Here is a 19,780-nt window from a genome sequence, read left to right on the forward strand (position 1 = left end):
CCACTTACACACCAGTTAAGGATGTATTGATTTTTTTATCAGCTCATATATGCATTTTTGTGCACATTTTTCCTAATACACATTTGCCAATTTTTACAAAGGTTCCCCTAGTATTATGATTTTTTTTGTACTTTTTATTCACTAATGTACACATTTCAGTGCACACTTTCATTACACACATTTTAATAACACTTTTAAAATAACACATAACCCATAAAACAGCTACATTTTGGTTTGTGTACTGGTTTGGGAAGTACAAACAATGCAGGTTAACATAAAAAATTGAACCAGACTAGTTTCTCCCCCAGCTTTATAACAGACCTCACCAATCCTGAAGACCTTCACCCTATGGGGCTGGCCTTGAACATATCCCAAAGTCCTCTGCCCCTCACAGAGGCCATTCAGCAGACACAGCAATGTGGAAAGACTCATCAGAGAGTTTGAAAAGTGATGGAGTGGGAGGAAAACAAATATAACATTTCTCCTGTGACACTCCTAAGCAATTAAGAGAGCTGTGTGGATCAGTGGGGCTTCGGTGTGGGCTGAGAGACACCACATATCTGATTGTAGGTGCCTACACATCTGACCTATGGATTCATGGTAGTGTGGTCCCCATGTTGAGCTGCAATCCTAAGCAGTTTCTTGAAAGTAACTGCAGATGAGATCAACCATGCTTGCGCTTGAAGGAAACATGGGTGCAATGAGGTTGCAAGGCTCAATTCAGATTGGAAGAGGTCACCATGTTAATAATAGTGCAGAATCTCATCCCATCATGAAATAGCACATTCTTTGGTTACCTTAATTATTTTCACAACAGATCCATCTATGAATCACTCCTTATGTAATAATCCACTTTGTTCAACTGAATGAGATTTGTTTTCCACCCATTTTGCATGGGCAGCTGATAACAGAAATATTATGGGTGTGTGTGTGTGCAGAAAAAGAACATTATGAAGTATGTTGTTGACTCCTGCTGAAGAGTCCTGCTGGATCAGCCCAAATGCCCATCTAGTCCTGCATCCTGTTCTCACAATTGCCAACCACCCCACTCACCGCTTATGAGTCTTCTCAACTTCAGAGACATAATGTCCCCAACAATGTGGGTAGAATATATGGCCACTGTGACTAGTAACCACTGACAGCTTTTTCCTCTGTGAATTTAAAGTCATGCAAGTTTGTGGACATCACTACATCTTGTGGAAGCTAATCTTATACTTTTAACTATGTGCTGGGTAAAGAAGTCCTGGATCTCCCAGCATTCAGCTGTCCATGAGTTATATATGGTAGTCTTATGAGAGTTTTTTGGGGGGGAGGGGGGATTCTCTCCAACATCCATATACATCTTGATCATGTTCTCTTTCTCGCTTTCCCCCCCTAACAAGTCCCAATTGTTGTAACCTTTCCTCAAAGGGGAGTTGCTCCAGCCCCTTGATATTTTTGAATGCTCTTTTCTGAGTGTGTCCCCCCCACCAGCTCTACAATATCCTTTGAGAACTGAGTTAACCAGAAATGTACACAGTATTCCAACGGTGGTCACACCACAGATTTGCATAATGGGATTATGATAGTGACGATTCCATTTTCAATCCCTTTCCTAATTAACCCTGGCATACAATTTTTACCTTTTCGATAGCTGCTGCTCACAAGGTCAGCGTCTTCTTCATGCTCTCCACTGCGGTCTCCTGTCATAAGCCCATGGTTATGGCAGCCCCAGACAGAAGAGAAGAAGGACCAAGAGAGAGCAGATGGGGGGTCCCTTGTAACTCTAGACAGCCGGGGGGGAGCAGAGCTGCCTGCTCTTGCCGCCACCCCCCCTCCTGTGGAGTACAGAGACTTATTAGGCAGCGAGGGATGACTCTACCAGCCAGAGGGAGGAACTGAAGAAGAGCTGGATATAAAGGGGCAGGACATTGTGCCTGGTGCTGCTTTTATAAGTGGGATCAGCTGTGCTCACCCAGGAGGAGCTCCATAGGGTGAAGGTCTTATGAGTGAACACGTCCTACCTCAACTTTGAAAGCTTGGAGGGAGGGGCATGTCAAACTGTTGGGACATCTTCATAGCTTCTGTTTGGTTCTGAATCTCTTGCCTTGCTCATGTACTCTGAACTCTTGACTCCTGGACCTTGTGCTTGCTACTGAACCTGTACCACTATATGCTTACCCCAAGCTTGGCATTATTGAAACTGTTTGATGGTCCAAATAGATTTTAAAAGAACAAGGAACTTCTTATTGATCTTATTGTGGCTAGGTCGACAAAAGCAAAATTTTGGAAGGGAAAATATTTAATCTATTTTTTTCCTGTAGCTGCTAGTTAGAAATTTTGTATTTTGTAAAAAGGTAACAGAAGGGGAAGAAAGTATCTAAATATTCAAGCACTGCTTTTGACAGTTTATTAAGTTTATATTAATTGTGTTGGCATGTTTACATTGCACCTTGGATTGCAATATGGCATCTGGATCCTATTTATCTCTGTAAAGTGGGTGGGTGTTTTGAATTTTTTTGTAGGTTTTTTTTGGGTGGTAATGTCTTATCATTATTTTTTATTATTTGTTGAATTTATATACCGCCCTATACCAGGAGGTCTCAGGGCGGTTCACAGAACAATCTTATGATAGTGTCAAGGTTTTCTCTTTTGTAATATGTAAAATCCCAATAAAGGACTTGGGGGGGGGGGACTTGAATGAAAATCTATTCTAACTTTGACATTAGTGCCACTGTCATTGTGTTCTGGGACAGGAGCTAGATATCTCCCAACATTTTTAGGTCAATCACTGCCAGTACACACTCCATCCTGTTTCCAACACCAGCCAGCTATTTTTTCTCGGTAAAAGCTGGGCACAAAGGCAACAGCATTCCCTAGTCATGCCCTTGTCCATTGCAACTGATATTCAAAGCAAATTGCCTCTTCTTGTAAGGATTCTACTTAACAATCATGCTTAATGGCTGTCAGTAAAACTCCCCTCCACAAATTTGTCTAACTCCTTTTTCAAAGCCTTCTAGACCATATCTGTAACCACCCTTGCAGCAGCCAATTACAGAAGCTAACTGCACATAGGGTGAAGAAGCTTCTATCTCTGATCTGTTCTGAATGGACTTTCAAAGAATCAAGAGCAGTACTTTGCTGAAACATCTGCAGGGCCTGGTGAAGAGTGAAGCACACATGCACACACACACACACACACACACACACACACACACGTAGAGTTGGGGGACAGATAAACAAATTCTTACCTGAAATCATTGCCTATCCTTTTGCCTTGGTCTGGAATCCCAGGGTCTGGACACATGTTATGTCCCTGGGACACACCAACCTGTGTTACTACAAAGCAAAAAAACAGCATATACAGAGATAGAATAGAAGACAGAATCATTTTTTTTTTTTAAAAAAAAAAAATCAACTCTGTTGGAGAATGTGAAGAGAAAATGGGATATTACAAATTGGAATGCATTTGAGTTGTATGTTCCCCCTTTTTTTAAAAAAAGCAACAAAATCGTTACATGTCTACTAAGGGAGTAAGTGCAATGGAAAGACTTAATTTAGCTCAGTCTAGGCAGCACCCTCTGAGATCCACTCATCGCTGCCCCCCACCCCGATGCGGAACATGTTTTGCCTATCTCTCTCACACATACACACAAATCCCCCAAATTAAAGGGCACATTTCCAGAGCCAGCTATTTAAAAGGACACCTGTGGAATGACACAGAATATTTGTAAAAAGCCCACCATCACCAAGACGCAGATGTGAATGAAAAAGACACAGCTAAAAAATAAGTAAATAAATAAATAAATAAATAAATAAATAAATAAATAAATAGTTGTAGAGTGTGACATCAAAAGTGTGCAGAGATATGAAGGGAGAAGAGGTCAGAAGCTGGTTGCAGTGTTCCAAAGTTGGTGATTTAGTTTGAATGTGGGGCAATCTGCAACAGAGCAAGCCTCTTCCTATTAGCAGAAGATAAAGAAAAGTCAACCGGACAACGATTAACTCCATCCCACCCACTGCAGTCTTGCACTCTTGGCCACAAACACACACAGCAGGGATCAAACCAGGATGAAATGAGATTGAGAGAAAATTTGTTGGTCTTTCAACTGCATACACCAGCTTCCTTTAAAAAAAACCCCAAAGTAATAAACAAAGAAACAAATAGTTTCTACTGCATAAATGCCATGCATCTTCATCGTCATTGCTTTATTTCCTCCAACCCTTCTGTTATTTGATGCAGCTTAATTTTCTGACATTGCACTGTGTGGGTAGGTGAAGAAGAATGTGAAAGTTCTTTAGCAATGAATGGAAAAGTCACAGAGCATGAAAAAGGAATAAGCGTGCCCAGTTCCCACTGCTGTGTGGCTAACTAAATCACACACACGTCTATACTATGTGTCCATTGGTCTCAGCAGAACCCCAAAGATCATTGGAGAAGAATGGGTACCAACGGTCATAACAAATGATGAAAAGAACAGGTATGCCACAGAGTGAGCCCTCAACAGGGAGCCATGGTCAGTGTTGGCTTTGGGACAACAGTACTTGGCAAGATACATAGGCTTGTAACCACATATGTTTCTGACAGGCTGTGCCTGCACTCAGAACCAGACAATATCTCTTTAGAGGACAGCCATATCACAGACCCCAGCACATAGTGAGACTGGGAGAGGCTGGGATCAGGTCATCCTTAGAATGCACTGAGGTCACAAAACATCTATCATCTATCTATCTATCTATCTATCTATCTATCTATCTATCTATCTATCTAACTATCTATCTATCATCTATCTATATCATCTATCATCTCACTTCCAGGTTTTTAATCCTAGCAACATTTGGGAAACTCCATCCCACTGTGTTCAAAACTTGTTCCCCAAGGCCTCTGGCTTTCAGTAACTCTGCTGGTACTGATAGACAGCTCCCACCTTGACTGCCAGACCCCGACTTTCAATTTTGCTGACTTGGATGAACTGCTTTCCTGACTCAGCCTAGAAGACCTTGCCATGTTCACACATTTCACTTTGAGAGGTGCACAATGTTTTCTGAATGCACACTAGTAATGATGATGATGGTGATCATGGTGTGTGGAGCAACCCTCAGTTGCTATGGTGGGATAAAGATTGAAGCAGTATTATCAGCATTCATCCTTGTATTGTGAGTGCATCTGTATTCTTAGAAACAAGACACAAGCCCCATGAGCACAAATATGAAAAAAGACCCCAACAACTCATTTTTTTTAAAAAAAAGGTAACATCCCTTTATGGCTGATATTCTTAAAAAGTATTAACGTTGCCTCTTTTTTCGCTTCTGTAATAGGAGGCTCACCCCCACCACCTCCCTTAGGAAACCCTATCATCCATCCTCCCCAATTTCTGCCTTGTGGGGCACAGATCCATCACTCCATCTTGAAACCCTTGAAGGAGGGCTCTTCAGTTCTGTGGATTGCCCACACATACATTTCCCTATGGAATGAACCATTCATACAACCAACCTGCTGGTCGTCCTATGGACCACAACATTTTATGAACCCAGAGTATCACCTCTCTGGTCCTTCTTTTCAAGCACATTGCGTTGAAGGCCCAGTCCATAAACCATTTCTGTATACATGAATCAAAACAATTGCTGCAGAAGGTGAAAGGTAGACTTGGAATGCCACATCCATATACAAGGATGGGCTCATCATCCAGGCGGGAAACAATTTCCTTGCAGCTACCACATATGGACGCAACACCTTTTTCTGTGGAAGCACCATAACCATCAGCTAGATTATTTAGAAGCCACTGATCACATGCTTGGTCCACCCATTTGGTTCCAGTCACCAACCTTTCTTAGGCCCATGGGCACATTTAGATATTTGAGTGAGTGTTGTGGGTCCCACCCTCTCTGGCCACTGCTTTCTCTCCCCTCCCTGTATCAGCCACCATCACCCTGTGATGGTGAAGCAATCATCATATTGTCAGGGAAACAAGAGAACACCAATGCAACCCAATACTACTACTGCATCACTGTCAGTGTAGATCACAATAACCATGAGAAGGTGTCAGGATTTTACTTGACCCAGACTCACCACCATTAACCCTTCCAACCACATCATAAGCCCTGCCTTGATCCCTTGTTCTCTCTAGGATTGCTCCTCAAAAGCAAAGGTGGCAGCTCAGAGTCACTGTAGGAATGCAGATTTGACTGCCAGAAGTCACCAAATGACTCCTTGGCAGGAAGGAGAAGATCCAGCTGAGAACAATGCAGATGACAATGAAGAGCAGGAGTTGATAGTTTGTGTGGGGGTGGGGTGGGGGGTGTTTTTGTTAGTTACTATATTACGCAGTTTTGTTTTTATATTGTAAACCACCCTGTGATCCTCAGATGAAGTGAAGGGTAGTATAGAAATGTTAATAGTAATAATAGTAATAATAATAATAATAATAATAATAATAATAATAATAATTTCTTTCCATCTCCGATGGACCCTGGTTGGATGGTTGGAAATCAAGACAGTCAAGACACCGTGGCTCTGTTTGCATGTCACATTATACCATAGTTAAAATAAACTATGGTATAATGTGAATGTGGAGTGTGCTGGTGCCTTGCTCCTTAAATTGTGAGTGCTTTGCCCCTTCCCAGCTCCTTCTGCTGCCGCCACACTATCAGGAAACAAGCCATGCTCTGGCTTAGTGTTATGTCCATAATTTGTTTTCTTCAAACAAAACATGAGTGATAAGTCTAGGCTTTGGTTATCACTCATAGTTGTTTTGTTTAGGAGCAAGTGTGGTATAGTGGTTAAGAGTGTCAGGCTAGGACCTGGGAGACTAGGGTTCTAGTCCCCACCTGACCATGAAGTTCACTGGGTGACCTTGGGCCAGTCACAGCCTAACCTACCTCACAGGGTTATTGAGAGGATAAAATGGAGGGGAGAGAACTGTGTATACCATAGTTGAGCTCCTTGGAGAAAAGATGGGCTATAACTGTAGTAATAAATAAATTAATTAATTAGAGAGAAACAAGCCAGAAACGTAGATTCAGAAGTGACTCCAAATCAGACTATGAGCTGGGATAGCTCAGTTGGTAGAGCATGAGACTCTTAATCTCAGGGTTGTGGGTTCAAGACCCATGTTGGACGAAAGATTCCTCCACTGCAGGGGATTGGGCTGGGTGACCCTCAGAAAGTTACCCAGAAGGGAAAGCAGTCTTCAGGCTGGAAAAGGGTCCTTCATCCTGCCTAGACACCGACATGTATCCTGTCCTTGTCTCTTAGACCAACCACCTGCGCCAGCCTGAAGGACAGTCCAAAGTGCATACAGGATGGGGGGGGCAGTAGGTGTCTTCTCTTTCTAGATTCTAGCTAGTCAATCTCTCCTCTGCAAAATAAATAAATACAATTTGCCAATTCACAGTTCTGTGTTAAATGTATCCAATTATGGTTTCAGTGTTTGCTGTGATAATTTACTTCAGCTATTCAAAGGCCAGGCAAACCCTCGTCAATCCTCTGTACACAGCATTAATAAAGGGATAATTGATCCGTTTTTTCCTCGGGGGGGGGGGGGAGATTCCATTCAATGAGGGGTTGTCTTTTAATATCAGCTAGAAGATAAATGAGTTTCTTACTGTCTGGGGAAGCAGGATCTTTAGTTAAAAGAAAATGGGCCCTCCCATTAAAAAAGCCTGGCTTTGGCCTGTTATTCCGCAAAGACTCTGTTGTTTTGTTTTATATTGTTTGGCAGATGTACAACAAAACACTTAGAAAACACAAAAGGACATGGCTGTGAATAAACAGAGGGCATTTGTGTTAAGGGCCTCAACCAATTCCATGATAAACTATTCTAAGGTTTCACATACACAACTGGGTGTTGGGGGGGGGGCTGCCTGTGTGGAGGTCAGAAGATAGGACTATCGGTCTTAACCCTTCTCAGGAATATGTACACAACCAAGCAAGAGTGTAGGAACACAACTGTCAGGATCCAAAGAACACTACCAACTTGACACACACACACACTGCATGAATTGTTCATCTTAACATGGAGCCAGGACTGGGAGGATCCATAGACATGAAATCCACCAAATTGAAAAAGTCTTTCCAAAATTTGAATTGGTCCACCCACCTCTGTTCTCTCTTGTAGAGATTCTCCCTGGCAAAGGCCGATAACCCGAGGCCATTCAACAGCAAGAAAACTGGTCTTTTAAATTCCCTGAAATGGCCCTTGAAATGCTGGTAGTCATCAGGCCCTGCATGAGTATATACTAGCTTGGTTGTGAACACTGAAATCTGTTGGTTGCAATCTGCTTTCCTTGGAAGCTTGCTCAAGTCCTAGAGTTTGCTACATATTACCTATTAATGTACATTGTAGTCTAACAATATCTATAGGGCAACTGGTTTCCCATCCCTGGTTTAGACTGATTCAGAAGTACTGTACCAATAAATCATTGTTTCATGTCATGGCAACACAATGCATTTTAGGTTTGTGTGCTCCTCCTCCTCACGTTACATACATGTGTTTAATGCTGCTCATCAGAGTTTGTAACAACCTGAAGTTTCTGTTGCATCCAAACAAGGAAACTGTGGTTTGTACAAATTCAGTTAACCAAGCAAAGTATTGAACCTGGATCAAAGTGTTTTCTATTTTGGTTTGTTAACTTGCTGTGCTTTGTATAGAACACAGTCTTCTATTTTCAGATAGCAAATGCCTGTTTCTGATGAACTTTGATGAAATACTTTACATTTCCTCCACCTGTATGTGAAGGAAGGAGGACGGGGGTGCATGTGAGCCTGAGGCTCATGCCTTTAGCAACAACAAGCAATTTGTTGTTATGTATGAACTGAAATTTAGTTTGGTGCCCCACAGGTTCTTAGCATGGTTGGACAAAAGCACTGAGAAGGATTGCTAACCACCCTCCCCTTGAACAGCAGGCATACACATCACCAGCAACTCTATTAAATTGCAAAAAATGGCTCACCAAGTGGCAATGCACACTTGAGAAGCATAAGATCAAAGCCTGGTTGTCTGTCGCTAGGAGGCCTTTTCTCCTCCCGTATACTTAAAATTCATGTCTTCATTTTAAAAATGCCACTTCACAGTTCTATTTAAACAAATCCATTCTTTGGTTGACATGCAGACTACTCTCTGTACAGATCCATTCAAAGCTGGTCCTACTATTACACAGAGTCAGACAGCCACCTTGGGCTGCAGATGCTGGGGAATGGGGGAGCAGCTACTGGTGAAGTGGGCAGAGTTGTGTATGCCACACATACACTAAACTAGCCCGTTATCCTGGGGCACTGTGCTATCACCAGCACTGAAGAAAGGTTCAATTGCCACTTCATTCAGCTTCTGCACATGGAAGTGTACATGAAAGTGGACCCCATCTTACTCAACACAATGTCTTGGAGAGGCCCTTGGTACATCCAGGTGCTAGACAATCTTCGTCTTCAGCTCATTAGGCTACTGGCTGGTTCTTGATAGATTGCTTGCTAATGAGCAGAACCACTCACTGCATTATTTTGAGTCCACCCCATTCCTCGTCTATAAAATACAGCAAGGGGTGTGCCAGTGTTGGATCAACAGTCTATGCTTTGAGGGCTTAGATTACCTGTGTGCCTTGGCTTAACTACCTGTATGTGTATTGCCTGCTGCACCATAGACCAGAGATTTGCATAGGTATCACACCAATCTCAATATTAAAGCCTTTGGAATGAATCATTCTTTTAGTTCTTGTTCTTCTTAAACTGGGAGTCAGGTTAGACAGCTGCTTGTAGACAAGATGTGGTCCCCCTAAGGAGACGGATGCTGGAACTTCCTATGTGGACATGCGGAACAAACTCTCTTGCCGCTAGGAATATGTCTGCAGGAATCATTGCTGCTATGGAGGAGAGGACCCAGAAAGCCAAAATCTGATTGCACCTTGCATTAGCAGTTATTGCAAAAACTATATTGGAGTAGTGGACAATCACCTTCACATCTATTTGGGAAGAAATAGTTTGGAATTTTGGCTCCTGATACAAACTGGGCTGAGAAGATCAAGAAGCAGCATATTATATTTTTACTTAAACTTCCTACATTTTTAGAAAGACCCATGGCACGTTGAGAAGATGGTGTGTCACTGAACTAAATATCTGATTTAAGAGTCACTTGGTTGCAAGATGCCTAGTCAGTGCCTTACAACACAATTAAGAGCACAAATTATTATTTAATTTTGCTTTGTATTGCCAAAGCGGAGGGAAACCGAATGTGTTCCAATATAAGCTATTGTGCTGCTTCAGATGAATCTGTGTTGAAGAAACAGACACTGTGACTTACTCTGCCATGTTAAACACACACAATCCGTCACAACTATAGCTTATCTCTCAGCTGCTGTCTCTTCCTTGCTCATCAATCTCTTAAGAGTCCCACTATCCACACAGACAACCATGTGAAATAGATAGCACATAACAGAGCACAGGTGGGGCTGAGTAGTTAATAGCAATATTCCCAGCCAAATAAATTGGACTAGATCAAAATCAAATTTTATGTCACCATCTGAACTGGGTATTATTACCCCTTCACCTTGAGAATGTTCCTTTAACTCTACATCCTGCTCTTCATCCACTAGCCAGTTTGTGCAATCACAGCTCGGATGCCACAAATGAGCAAAAGCATAGAATGCCATTTGAAAGAGCAATTCAAAACCACTCTGGTTTTTTCCTACTCTCTCTCTCTCTCTCTGATACAAATGCCCAAATGGAATTACTTTAAAGCAGTCTGCATCCCATAACGCTACGGAACCACACAAATAGCACAAGTAACCTTTCCCCATACTGCCTTGAAAGATGACAGTATTGACCCAAGGAACCAGGTGAGTTTTTAGTTCTGATCCTACATTAGAGGCACTTCTGGTCCTGTCTAGGAATGACACAAACATTTCCTGCCCAGCAATTCACACTACCAGATGCCCACTCTTGCACTGTTTCTATCCATTTCCAGCAGACTTTGTGCTTTAAAATTTCAGTGATGCCAAAACTTGGCTGTGTCCAGGCTCTCTCGTCTTCCACTGTTCATCATTGTTTCAGTGCCCCCTGTGGCGCCCTCTTGGCCCAATGCCCAATGCCCAATGCATCTGAACCGATCATTCTCCTCTAAATCCACTTTTGACATCCAACTGCAAAATCCCAGCTCGGTTTCCATTCCAATGCAATTCTATGGAGGGAATCCACACCCAAGGATTGCTCCACTTCGAATTCAAATACCTATCAAAGGAGTGCATCTAATGCTTTTTGTGTGTGTAAAGGATCATATGTACAAACAAAAGATCACACACACACACACACACACACACACACACACACACAAAATACCCAAAGGAGTCTGCTAACTTCAGTAAAGGAACAATCCCAGAACAAAACAAACTGTCTATTCTAGGTCTGTTTCTAGCAAGTTGTTTGTTTAAAGAAAGGCAAAGTTAGTGAAAAACTAAAAAGCACATCCGGAATAAGTGTGGTGAATATTACTATTTTCTCCTTTTGTCTTTTTCTTTAAGTTAGGCACAGTGAAATTCAATGACCAGGAATGGGAGAGAGGAAAGATCTCATTTCAGATTATCAGTGGAGTCACTGCAGCTTTTTTGTTGCTTGCTTCCTCACCGCTGATCCAAGTCCTCTTACATTCATGCTAGACAAATACATCTGGTTGTCAAAAAATGTGTTTGCATCTTGATGACTCTATAGAGTATGTGACAAAAAGCAGAGATATCCGAGTCTCCCCAAGCCCTCCACAGGATTGCTAACACTATAGATTGCACACACATGACTTTCCCCTTCCCACCCATCCAGGCCGCATCTTGACAGTTAGTAGGTGCTTGCAAACAGAGCACCGGAAGAAGGAGGTGAGACGATAATGCAGGGTAGGAGGTGGGGATAACAAGCATTAAAACTCGGGAGAAAGAGTGGCAACATTCTGGAGATTGCTGTAGAGTTATGGAATGCTTAAGGCGCTAGTTCTCACTGGACGTGCAACGGTGGGTGAAACTTACACACAGATGTCTTCTGGTTTGTGTCCTTACTTGGCATCAATTTCACACCCCGGGACTTCATCTCCATTTGCTTTTTGACTAGAGAGGTAATGAAAAGGAAGAGAGATCAGCAAAAGATGGACTACAGCCTGCCAAGAAAACAAGACTTTTCTATAGGTCAGTCCATTTGCAATGGATGCAAATCAGACATCGGGGGGGGGGAGACATCGGGGGGGGGGAGCAATGCTACGAAATTAGTGGAAGAACAATTCAATCTCCCAAAGGAATTTCACCCACAATGTTTACAGCCTTTTTCAATCCCTCGCCCCAGAGGATTACACTATATGCACCTGATAAAATGGACTTTATCTTTTAAAACTTATAATATAATAACATGTCTCCACCCCCATCGTTCTGCCCAGACACTGAGGTCCAGTACTGAGGGCCTCCTGGCGGTTCCCTTGTTGCAAGAAGCCAAGTTGCAGGGAACCAGGCAGAGGGCCTTCTCGGTAGTGGAGCCTGCCCTGTGGAACGCCCCTCCCATCAGATGTCAAAGAGAAAAACAGCTACCAGATTTTTAGAAGACATTTGAAGGCAGCCCTGTTTAGGGAGGCTTTTAGTCTTTAATCGATTATTTTATTCTTCTGTTGGAAGCCGCCCAGAGTGACTGGGGAAACCCAGCCAGATGGGCGGGGTATAAATTTTATTATTATTATTATTATTATTGTTGTTGTTGTTGTTGTTGTTATTTTAAGGTAACACAATGCTGCTATTCTTGCATACTTTTCCATGTAAATTGCTCTAAATTCAGGTGGAATAATTTTCTCCAGAAGCTCCAGATCATGACAGGATGAATGACCCACATCAGTAGAATTACGCCGTTTCCTTCTTTGCCACTCATTTCCTGTCTTTCACCCTCTCTAAGATCCCCTTGAAACAGCAGGCAATAGAATCTTCATTGGACTGTACATATTTAGCACATGCCTTGCTAGCATCTTCAAAAAATACCAGGAAGGAGTTTCTCCCAGAGTAACAAAAAGGCACCAAGTAAACTATTAGGGTCAATGCATCACTGAAGAATATACAGGGTATTCAAAAATTAAGAGATGCAACCAATGTTAGGTCCCATCTCCATTATATGTTTAAAGACCTATGATTTCACAGTCATGGCTTCCCCCATGTTATGGGTGCTCAAAGTCATTAGAAGACCCTGACTGATTGTTAAGGAACTCTGGGAACTGAGGATTTCATCAACTTTCTCTTGCAGGGAGGAAAGCAGATGGATGTGGTGTTTTGAGTAGATAAACAGAGGGATGGGAAAAGGTTAAGATACATCTTCCACCCACAGCTATAGCCTTACAACTATAAAGGAAAGGGTAAGGGAAATAGTAAGGTTTAATTTAGCTCTCTCCTGTCCTTTGCAAGCATCTTCTGTCATCTGTCTAAACATAAACCTGTCTCTAAGAAATAACACAAGAAATTGGTTCTGAACCCCCTAGTGTCTCTTCCAAATGAGCAATGACTTCTGGGAAATTTATCTTTTAAAGCACACAACATGCAAACACTCAGACTATTATGTCTAAGTTTTTTGGGGTTTTTTTTAACCAAGCTTACTGGATTAGAAGCCCCTGACATTTTCCTTAATCAGAGAGGAAATTATAACATTAATCTTTACTTGACTATTTTTGCAAAAAAGAAAGAAAAAAGGTATGATTCAGGCAGGTGTATTTTTAATAAGCAAAGCAGCAATCATGACTTTGATTTCCCTTTTCTTTTTAAAAAATCAGCATCAGGGCAATTGAAAATTATGACTAAACAGCTTTAGGTATTAAATCTGAAAGATGATTCATAAAGATCATAACCTGAGTTTCTTAACCACAGAACACAGTGGTGGAAGGGGAGGAGAACCCAGCCTGAATTATCACATATGAAGGCTTGTTCTGGTAGCACCATGCATCACACATACTATGGGAGAGGTTTGGAACTGGATCCTGCTAGTGCTCTGGATTCTGACCTCCCACAGAACGTGCAGGTCATTTTGACAAGTGAACAGGGGCACCCGCCTGTCAATGACCTGACTTCATCACAGGTGAAGTGTTTTTCTTTGCCTGAGTAATTTGAAATCTGCAGTCCCCGCAAACCCTGATTTCAGTAGGAGGCTGCATATTTAACACAATTGCAGGTATAGAGCAAGATGGGTATAATTTGGGGAAAATGATCTCCTGAATGAAATTAAGACCCTGGAAGGCCAAAGTAGTCCTGTGGGCCAGAAGATCTACACTGCTGAGTTGTAAACACAATCCACCTTCCCCCAAAAGTTCTGATGTGAAGCACACAGGAAGCTGTTTCACGCTATTTGTCAATCAAGCCCAGTATTGTCTGTTTTGACTCACAGCCACCCTTCAGTGTCTCTGGCAAAGGATTTACATCATCTGCCAGCTGATACTTTTAACTGGAGATGCCAGGAGTTGAACTTTGGACCATCTGCATGCAAAGAGGCAGCTCTGTCACTGAGCTATGGTCAAATTGGCATGACTTTCCTTCCTGGCAAATGCCAGACAAATCTGAGGTCTGCAGGCCGTGCAAGCGTCACTAGCCTTGCCCTATTTGTGGGCAGCAGTTCCCACTGCAGTGTGGAAAAGAGCATTTCAATACAATATTTGTAGCTCTGTGTTAAGCTATTATTTTGTCTCCTGTAAGCACTGCTTTTGAATGCAGCCCACTGATGTGGTTATGAGCAAGCAAAGGCCCACTAGGTGCTTGAGGGATTCCAATATTGGTGAATTTCAATAAGAGCTGACTTAATCCTCCCCTCCCAGACTATTTTACGGATTAGATTTGGCTACCTGCCAGCTGGCATGTTTCCTGAATATTCTGACAAAGTTCTCAGCTCAAAAAAGCAGCAAAAACTTTAAAAAGCAATATGTTTAGATACCTGCATTTTGATTAAAATGTATTTAAACAAGATTAAAAAATGAACATGAGAAATTGAAAGCTGCAGCAAATAATGCATACTCCAATTCTCAAGTTGCTTTTAGGAATTCCCACTGTTCATTGGTCATTCAGGAGGAGTAGGGGACTGGGCAGAATAAATCAGGAGACTGCCAATACCTTGATACTGAGCACTGAAGCCCTTTTGCCTGTGGTTGCCATCTGACATAAAGTGCATGCGAAGCCAGTTTTTGCTGCTGATTACAGGGGCAGGAAGGTTCGTTCCCGTAAACCTGCAAAAACGGAAGACAAAACAAAGATAGCAAAGGTCACAATTGTGTTGATTATTACTTCCCCCCCCCCCCAAAAAAAACAAAAAAGTTGGAACATTTTGTTCTGCCATCTTGATTCAATATAGCACGCAAATGTATCTTTTCATACAGCTTCAGTCTCGGGAACTGTCACACCTAATTGGTTGACAACACCTTCAGAGCTATTCTGATCAGTGCTGTTTGGAATGATTTCGTCTGCCATCCTGATTCAAAATGGCACCCAGTGGCATCCAAACATGGATGAAAGACAGCTCCTCCATCTTGGGAACCTTCTCAAATGCAGAGAGAACAGACAGACAAACCACTTTCCAAAACATATAGAAGAATCAGTAAAAAGAAAAATACCCCACCAACCTTCCACCTGGTTTTAACTATTATAACATATGTATTATGTTGTTGTGATGTATTAAATTGTTTCTGTGACATTTTATTATCAGGAGCTGTCCTTGACTCCTTTGGGGAGGAAGGATGCGTTGTAAATTTGAAATCATCATAATATCATGCAGGGAACAATCTACTGGTCAGGAGCCCATACTGTTTTTAAATAAAATAAATAAATAAAGTTGTTTATATGTTTAGCAGAGGCAGAGCCTGAATTCAGTCCTGAATGCAGCAAAATACTGCTCAATGGTATCACTGCTCTTAGAGGCAGATACTTTGAGCAATGAAGGTTCCTCTTGACTAAGACCACATTCACACCATATATTCATATCAAAGAACTCTGGGAGTTGTAGTTCGTTAAGAGTGCTGAGAGTTGTTAGGAGACTCCTTATTCCCCCCCCCAGAGCTGCAATTCCCAGAGTTCCCTGTGAAAAGGCATTCACCATTAAATCATGGACTCCAGAATTCTTTGTGGCAAGCAATCTCTCGTCAAAGTGGCATTATAGTGCTCAAACTATATGATGTGAATGTGGCTGAAGTCAACAAGAAAAAGAAACAAAAAAACCTATTGAGATAGGCCATGAAAAAACACACAGAGACATTCTCTATGGCTCACTTTGGGAGCACTAAAATGGCACTGGTATTTCCATACAGCATTAAGCATCCTATTGATGATCCAATTAAACAGGAAACCACACTACTCTCTACTCACTTATTCAATACTATATTTTCACTTTTTTAACAAAAGGAGGGGGGGAGAATTGCAATGAATATTTTTTTTCTTTGAGGGGAATAGGGAATTAATAATAATGAGGGAACTCTTGGCCAAGCCATCACGGATTCTGTCAGAAACAAATGTTTACCTAATAGTCACAAGCACCCTTGAAAATTGGGGTATATGAGAGCAAAATTAATGGCCTTAACCAGAACAGTGCAAACAACATTAATGCGATAAGAGCTATTACAGAATCCAATTACTTTTAACCAAAGTCCATTTCAGACATTTTATTAGAGACAGTGTCACATTAGTTATATGCTATTGGCATTCTAAGACCAATTCCATGTTTCAAGAACAGCGTTAAAAAGAAGAAGGCAATGACAAGAAACCCCACAAATTCTGCCCTTGAAGAGACTGAGGTTTTCAGCTCTCATTGCAAGAACAAATCACCAAATCAATATGCAACCAAGTACAATCACCAGAATAATCTACTGAGGATGTGTCTGAGATAATAGACCAATTCAGCAGTTAACCCTCTGCATGAAGAAGTAACATATGGATGGGAAGGTGTGCCATGGATCCTGACACTGCCCCTACCCCACCCACCCCACCACACCCATGTGTTTAGAGGTTCAGAAGCTTGCATAGGTCTAATAATTGCACCGGAGCTCTAATAATTCAGGTTTCCTAACTGAGTGGAGGAGTCTACCCCAGTCCAGCTAACTCTCGCTCCATAATTTTGCTGAATGGAAAGAGGAACCCAAGGTACAGATCATTCATGAAAATAAAATCTACCATGGTATAGATTATCTGAGTTAGGCAGATATTGGTTGAGATGGACTAATGATCTGATTCTGCTGAAGGCAGCTTCATATGTTCAGACAGGGTAATGCCACCTTTCTGTCACAATACAATACTTCACTAATCTGCCTTTAAGAATGGCACAAAGAGCCTTTAAATCATTACGTCCCTGGACCCTAAATAAATCTAGAGCTACCGTATTCTATGTTGATGGGGTTTCTGGCTTGGGTAGGGGTGGTAGAAAACTAGTAAAAGAAACACTTTGCCTTTTAATTAGACTAATTGCTTAGAAGGCAATCTCTTGCAGATGATGCATCTATGCTGATCTCAGAACCCAATGCAAAGCCCCAGGGGGATAAATTAATATGTGATGCAAAGGAATGTTTGTGGCAGTGGCTGTCTGCTATTGATCTGTGCTGAAAACTATGCATGTCGGGAATTGAAGCCTGAAAACTTTGTTGTGTGACTATAAATTGCATAACTTCTCACGTCTTGATCTAGTTGCTCAATCTTCTTTAGTGTGTGTGTGTGTGTGTTTTGGTGCATTTACCCACACCTATCTGAAATTTATGTTCTGGTTTATTCCCCATAGGGTTGTGCCCGCTTTGCGGGGAAGCCCTGAGGAATTTCAAGGGAAGTTAGAGTAGTTAGATGAGAGAAGGGAAATTTCTTGGGAATTCGCACATCCTTATGTAGGCCTCCCAAGGCAGCTGAAGTCCTACCAGAAGCTTCTCCTTCCTGAATAGTTTGCTCAGCAGCTGATTGAGCACCCATCCTTTCATTCGAGTATGTTCAACCCAGTTGTGATTCTACTGATTCCAGTTTAGAGAGGCCGGGTGCAGCATAGAGCCCTAATGGCCATCCCAGCCTCAGCTAAGAAAGAATCAATTGCTGTGTGGAGGAAGAGGCAATGGAGGACACAACTTGAATACAATGAGCAAGAAGATCACTATGAGATACATATCTTAAATGAGTCCATTGACTGATAATTGCTATTTTTTACAACAGAAGACTGCAATCTCCATAGGGCTAAAAGAATGGTGATGAAGCTTTAATGCCTAACATAATGGGCTATTTAATTATAGGTGAAGACACACAGAACTCAAGTAGCTGCTTAGCTCAAGGGCGTACTTTAGGAGAGAAAAGTCTCTCTTGCTGCTTAACATAATACAAGTTTCCCGTGCAACAGGAGGCAAGTGCTCCCACCCTCAGCAAGGAACTGGGCACTGTAAAACACATGGAGAAACCACCACTCCATGACCCTTTGCCCTTGCTTCCTCATAATGTGACCTGTATATTTTTAAAAAGATGGGCTTGTTGAGTTTTCAGAAATAACAATATACTGACAAAACAAGCTTAAAGTAACAAATAGAAATGGCTGTGTGGAGCACATACTGCAATTGGAATAAGATGAACAGAAGGTTTTTAGTACACTTTTGCAGACGTCAAAATAAAATAGATCTTGCAAAGGGAAGTAAGAGTCACATATGATTATAGGTACCATTGTCTCATAGGGGCATACGTTATTGAGGTCTTAGGCAGTTCATTAATGTCATTTATAAAGCATAAAAATGGAAACCATATAACCATCCTATGATGGGTTAAATGCTCAGCTAATGTGCCCTATTAATACTATAAATGAAAACATGCCATCAGTCTGTGCATCTCCCAATCACTGTCAATCAAAGATAACAAATATATGATGACATCTTGTCACCCCACATAACCCTGCCAAGCTCTGGGCAGACTGAAAAGATCTGGGTCTACTTTGCAAAAAGAAGTATTAATATATACCAGGGATGCCAACATGAATGAAATATTGCGGGGGCCCAAGTAATCTATCACATGACATGGTGCACACATACAATTCGAATGGCAATAATAAAATTTGAATGGCAATAATAAAATGACATTTTATTATTGGGGCCAAAGCCCCCACAGCTCCTAGGAGTTGACTCCTATGATATATACAGACTTTATAGAATTATTTACTATGATCATTACCCACAGAAGCGGTTTAGTCATGCTGGCCACATGACCCGGAAAGCTGTCTGTGGACAAACTCTGGCTCCCTTGGCCTGAAGCGTGATGAGCACCACACCCCAAAGTCATCTTTGACTGGACTTAGCTGCCCAGAGGTCCTTTACCTTACCTTTTACCTTTAACTGCTACAATTATATATATGGTAGGCTTTACCTCCTGCCATGGGTTTAAATTTTAGTCTCAAATCTTTGTGGTTCATGCTCAAATCTCCACACACACTGACCAAAAATATTCCATCAAAATTCCAGGCAATTTCTAGGCTTGTTTGTTATTCATTGGACGAATTGCTTCCTCAGCCCAATAAAACTTATAACTCAGTGGCTTAGCAGCTTAAATGTACTTGCTCCTTGTGTTTTGCCTTAAGCTATGTGCTTGCCTGTCCTAACTTGGTGCCTTCCAGATGTTTTGGACCACATCTCTTGAACAGAGTTTGTTGCCCACAATAGCTGGTAAGTACCAGGTTGGGGAAGGATGATCTAAACAGCTTATTTCTTTCTCTCTAACCCTGCACCCCCAGAGAGGCCTTAATTTAGAATGGCTATTGAACTTCCACTAGTGAGTAATGATTATTGATTTTTTACTTTAATCTTAATAGGCGGCTAGTCATCCAAACCCA

General features: G+C 41.7%; 1 protein-coding gene across 1 annotated transcript in view; it reads right to left on the reverse strand.

The window, feature by feature from the left end:
- Positions 1 to 19,780, reverse strand: part of CSMD2 (CUB and Sushi multiple domains 2) — a 354,334-nt gene that overhangs the window by 230,569 nt on the left and 103,985 nt on the right. Inside the window, exons 4-6 of the mRNA XM_088671318.1 lie at positions 15,070 to 15,182; positions 11,980 to 12,057; positions 3,231 to 3,318 (exon numbers count right to left, since the gene is read on the reverse strand). Of these exons, the coding sequence (XP_088527444.1) occupies positions 3,231 to 3,318; positions 11,980 to 12,057; positions 15,070 to 15,182 (279 nt within the window). The remainder of the gene's footprint in view (positions 1 to 3,230; positions 3,319 to 11,979; positions 12,058 to 15,069; positions 15,183 to 19,780) is intronic.

Source organism: Zootoca vivipara, chromosome 6 (genome assembly GCF_965207765.1).
Source record: "Zootoca vivipara chromosome 6, rZooViv2.hap1.1, whole genome shotgun sequence".
Lineage (NCBI taxonomy): Eukaryota > Metazoa > Chordata > Lepidosauria > Squamata > Lacertidae > Zootoca > Zootoca vivipara.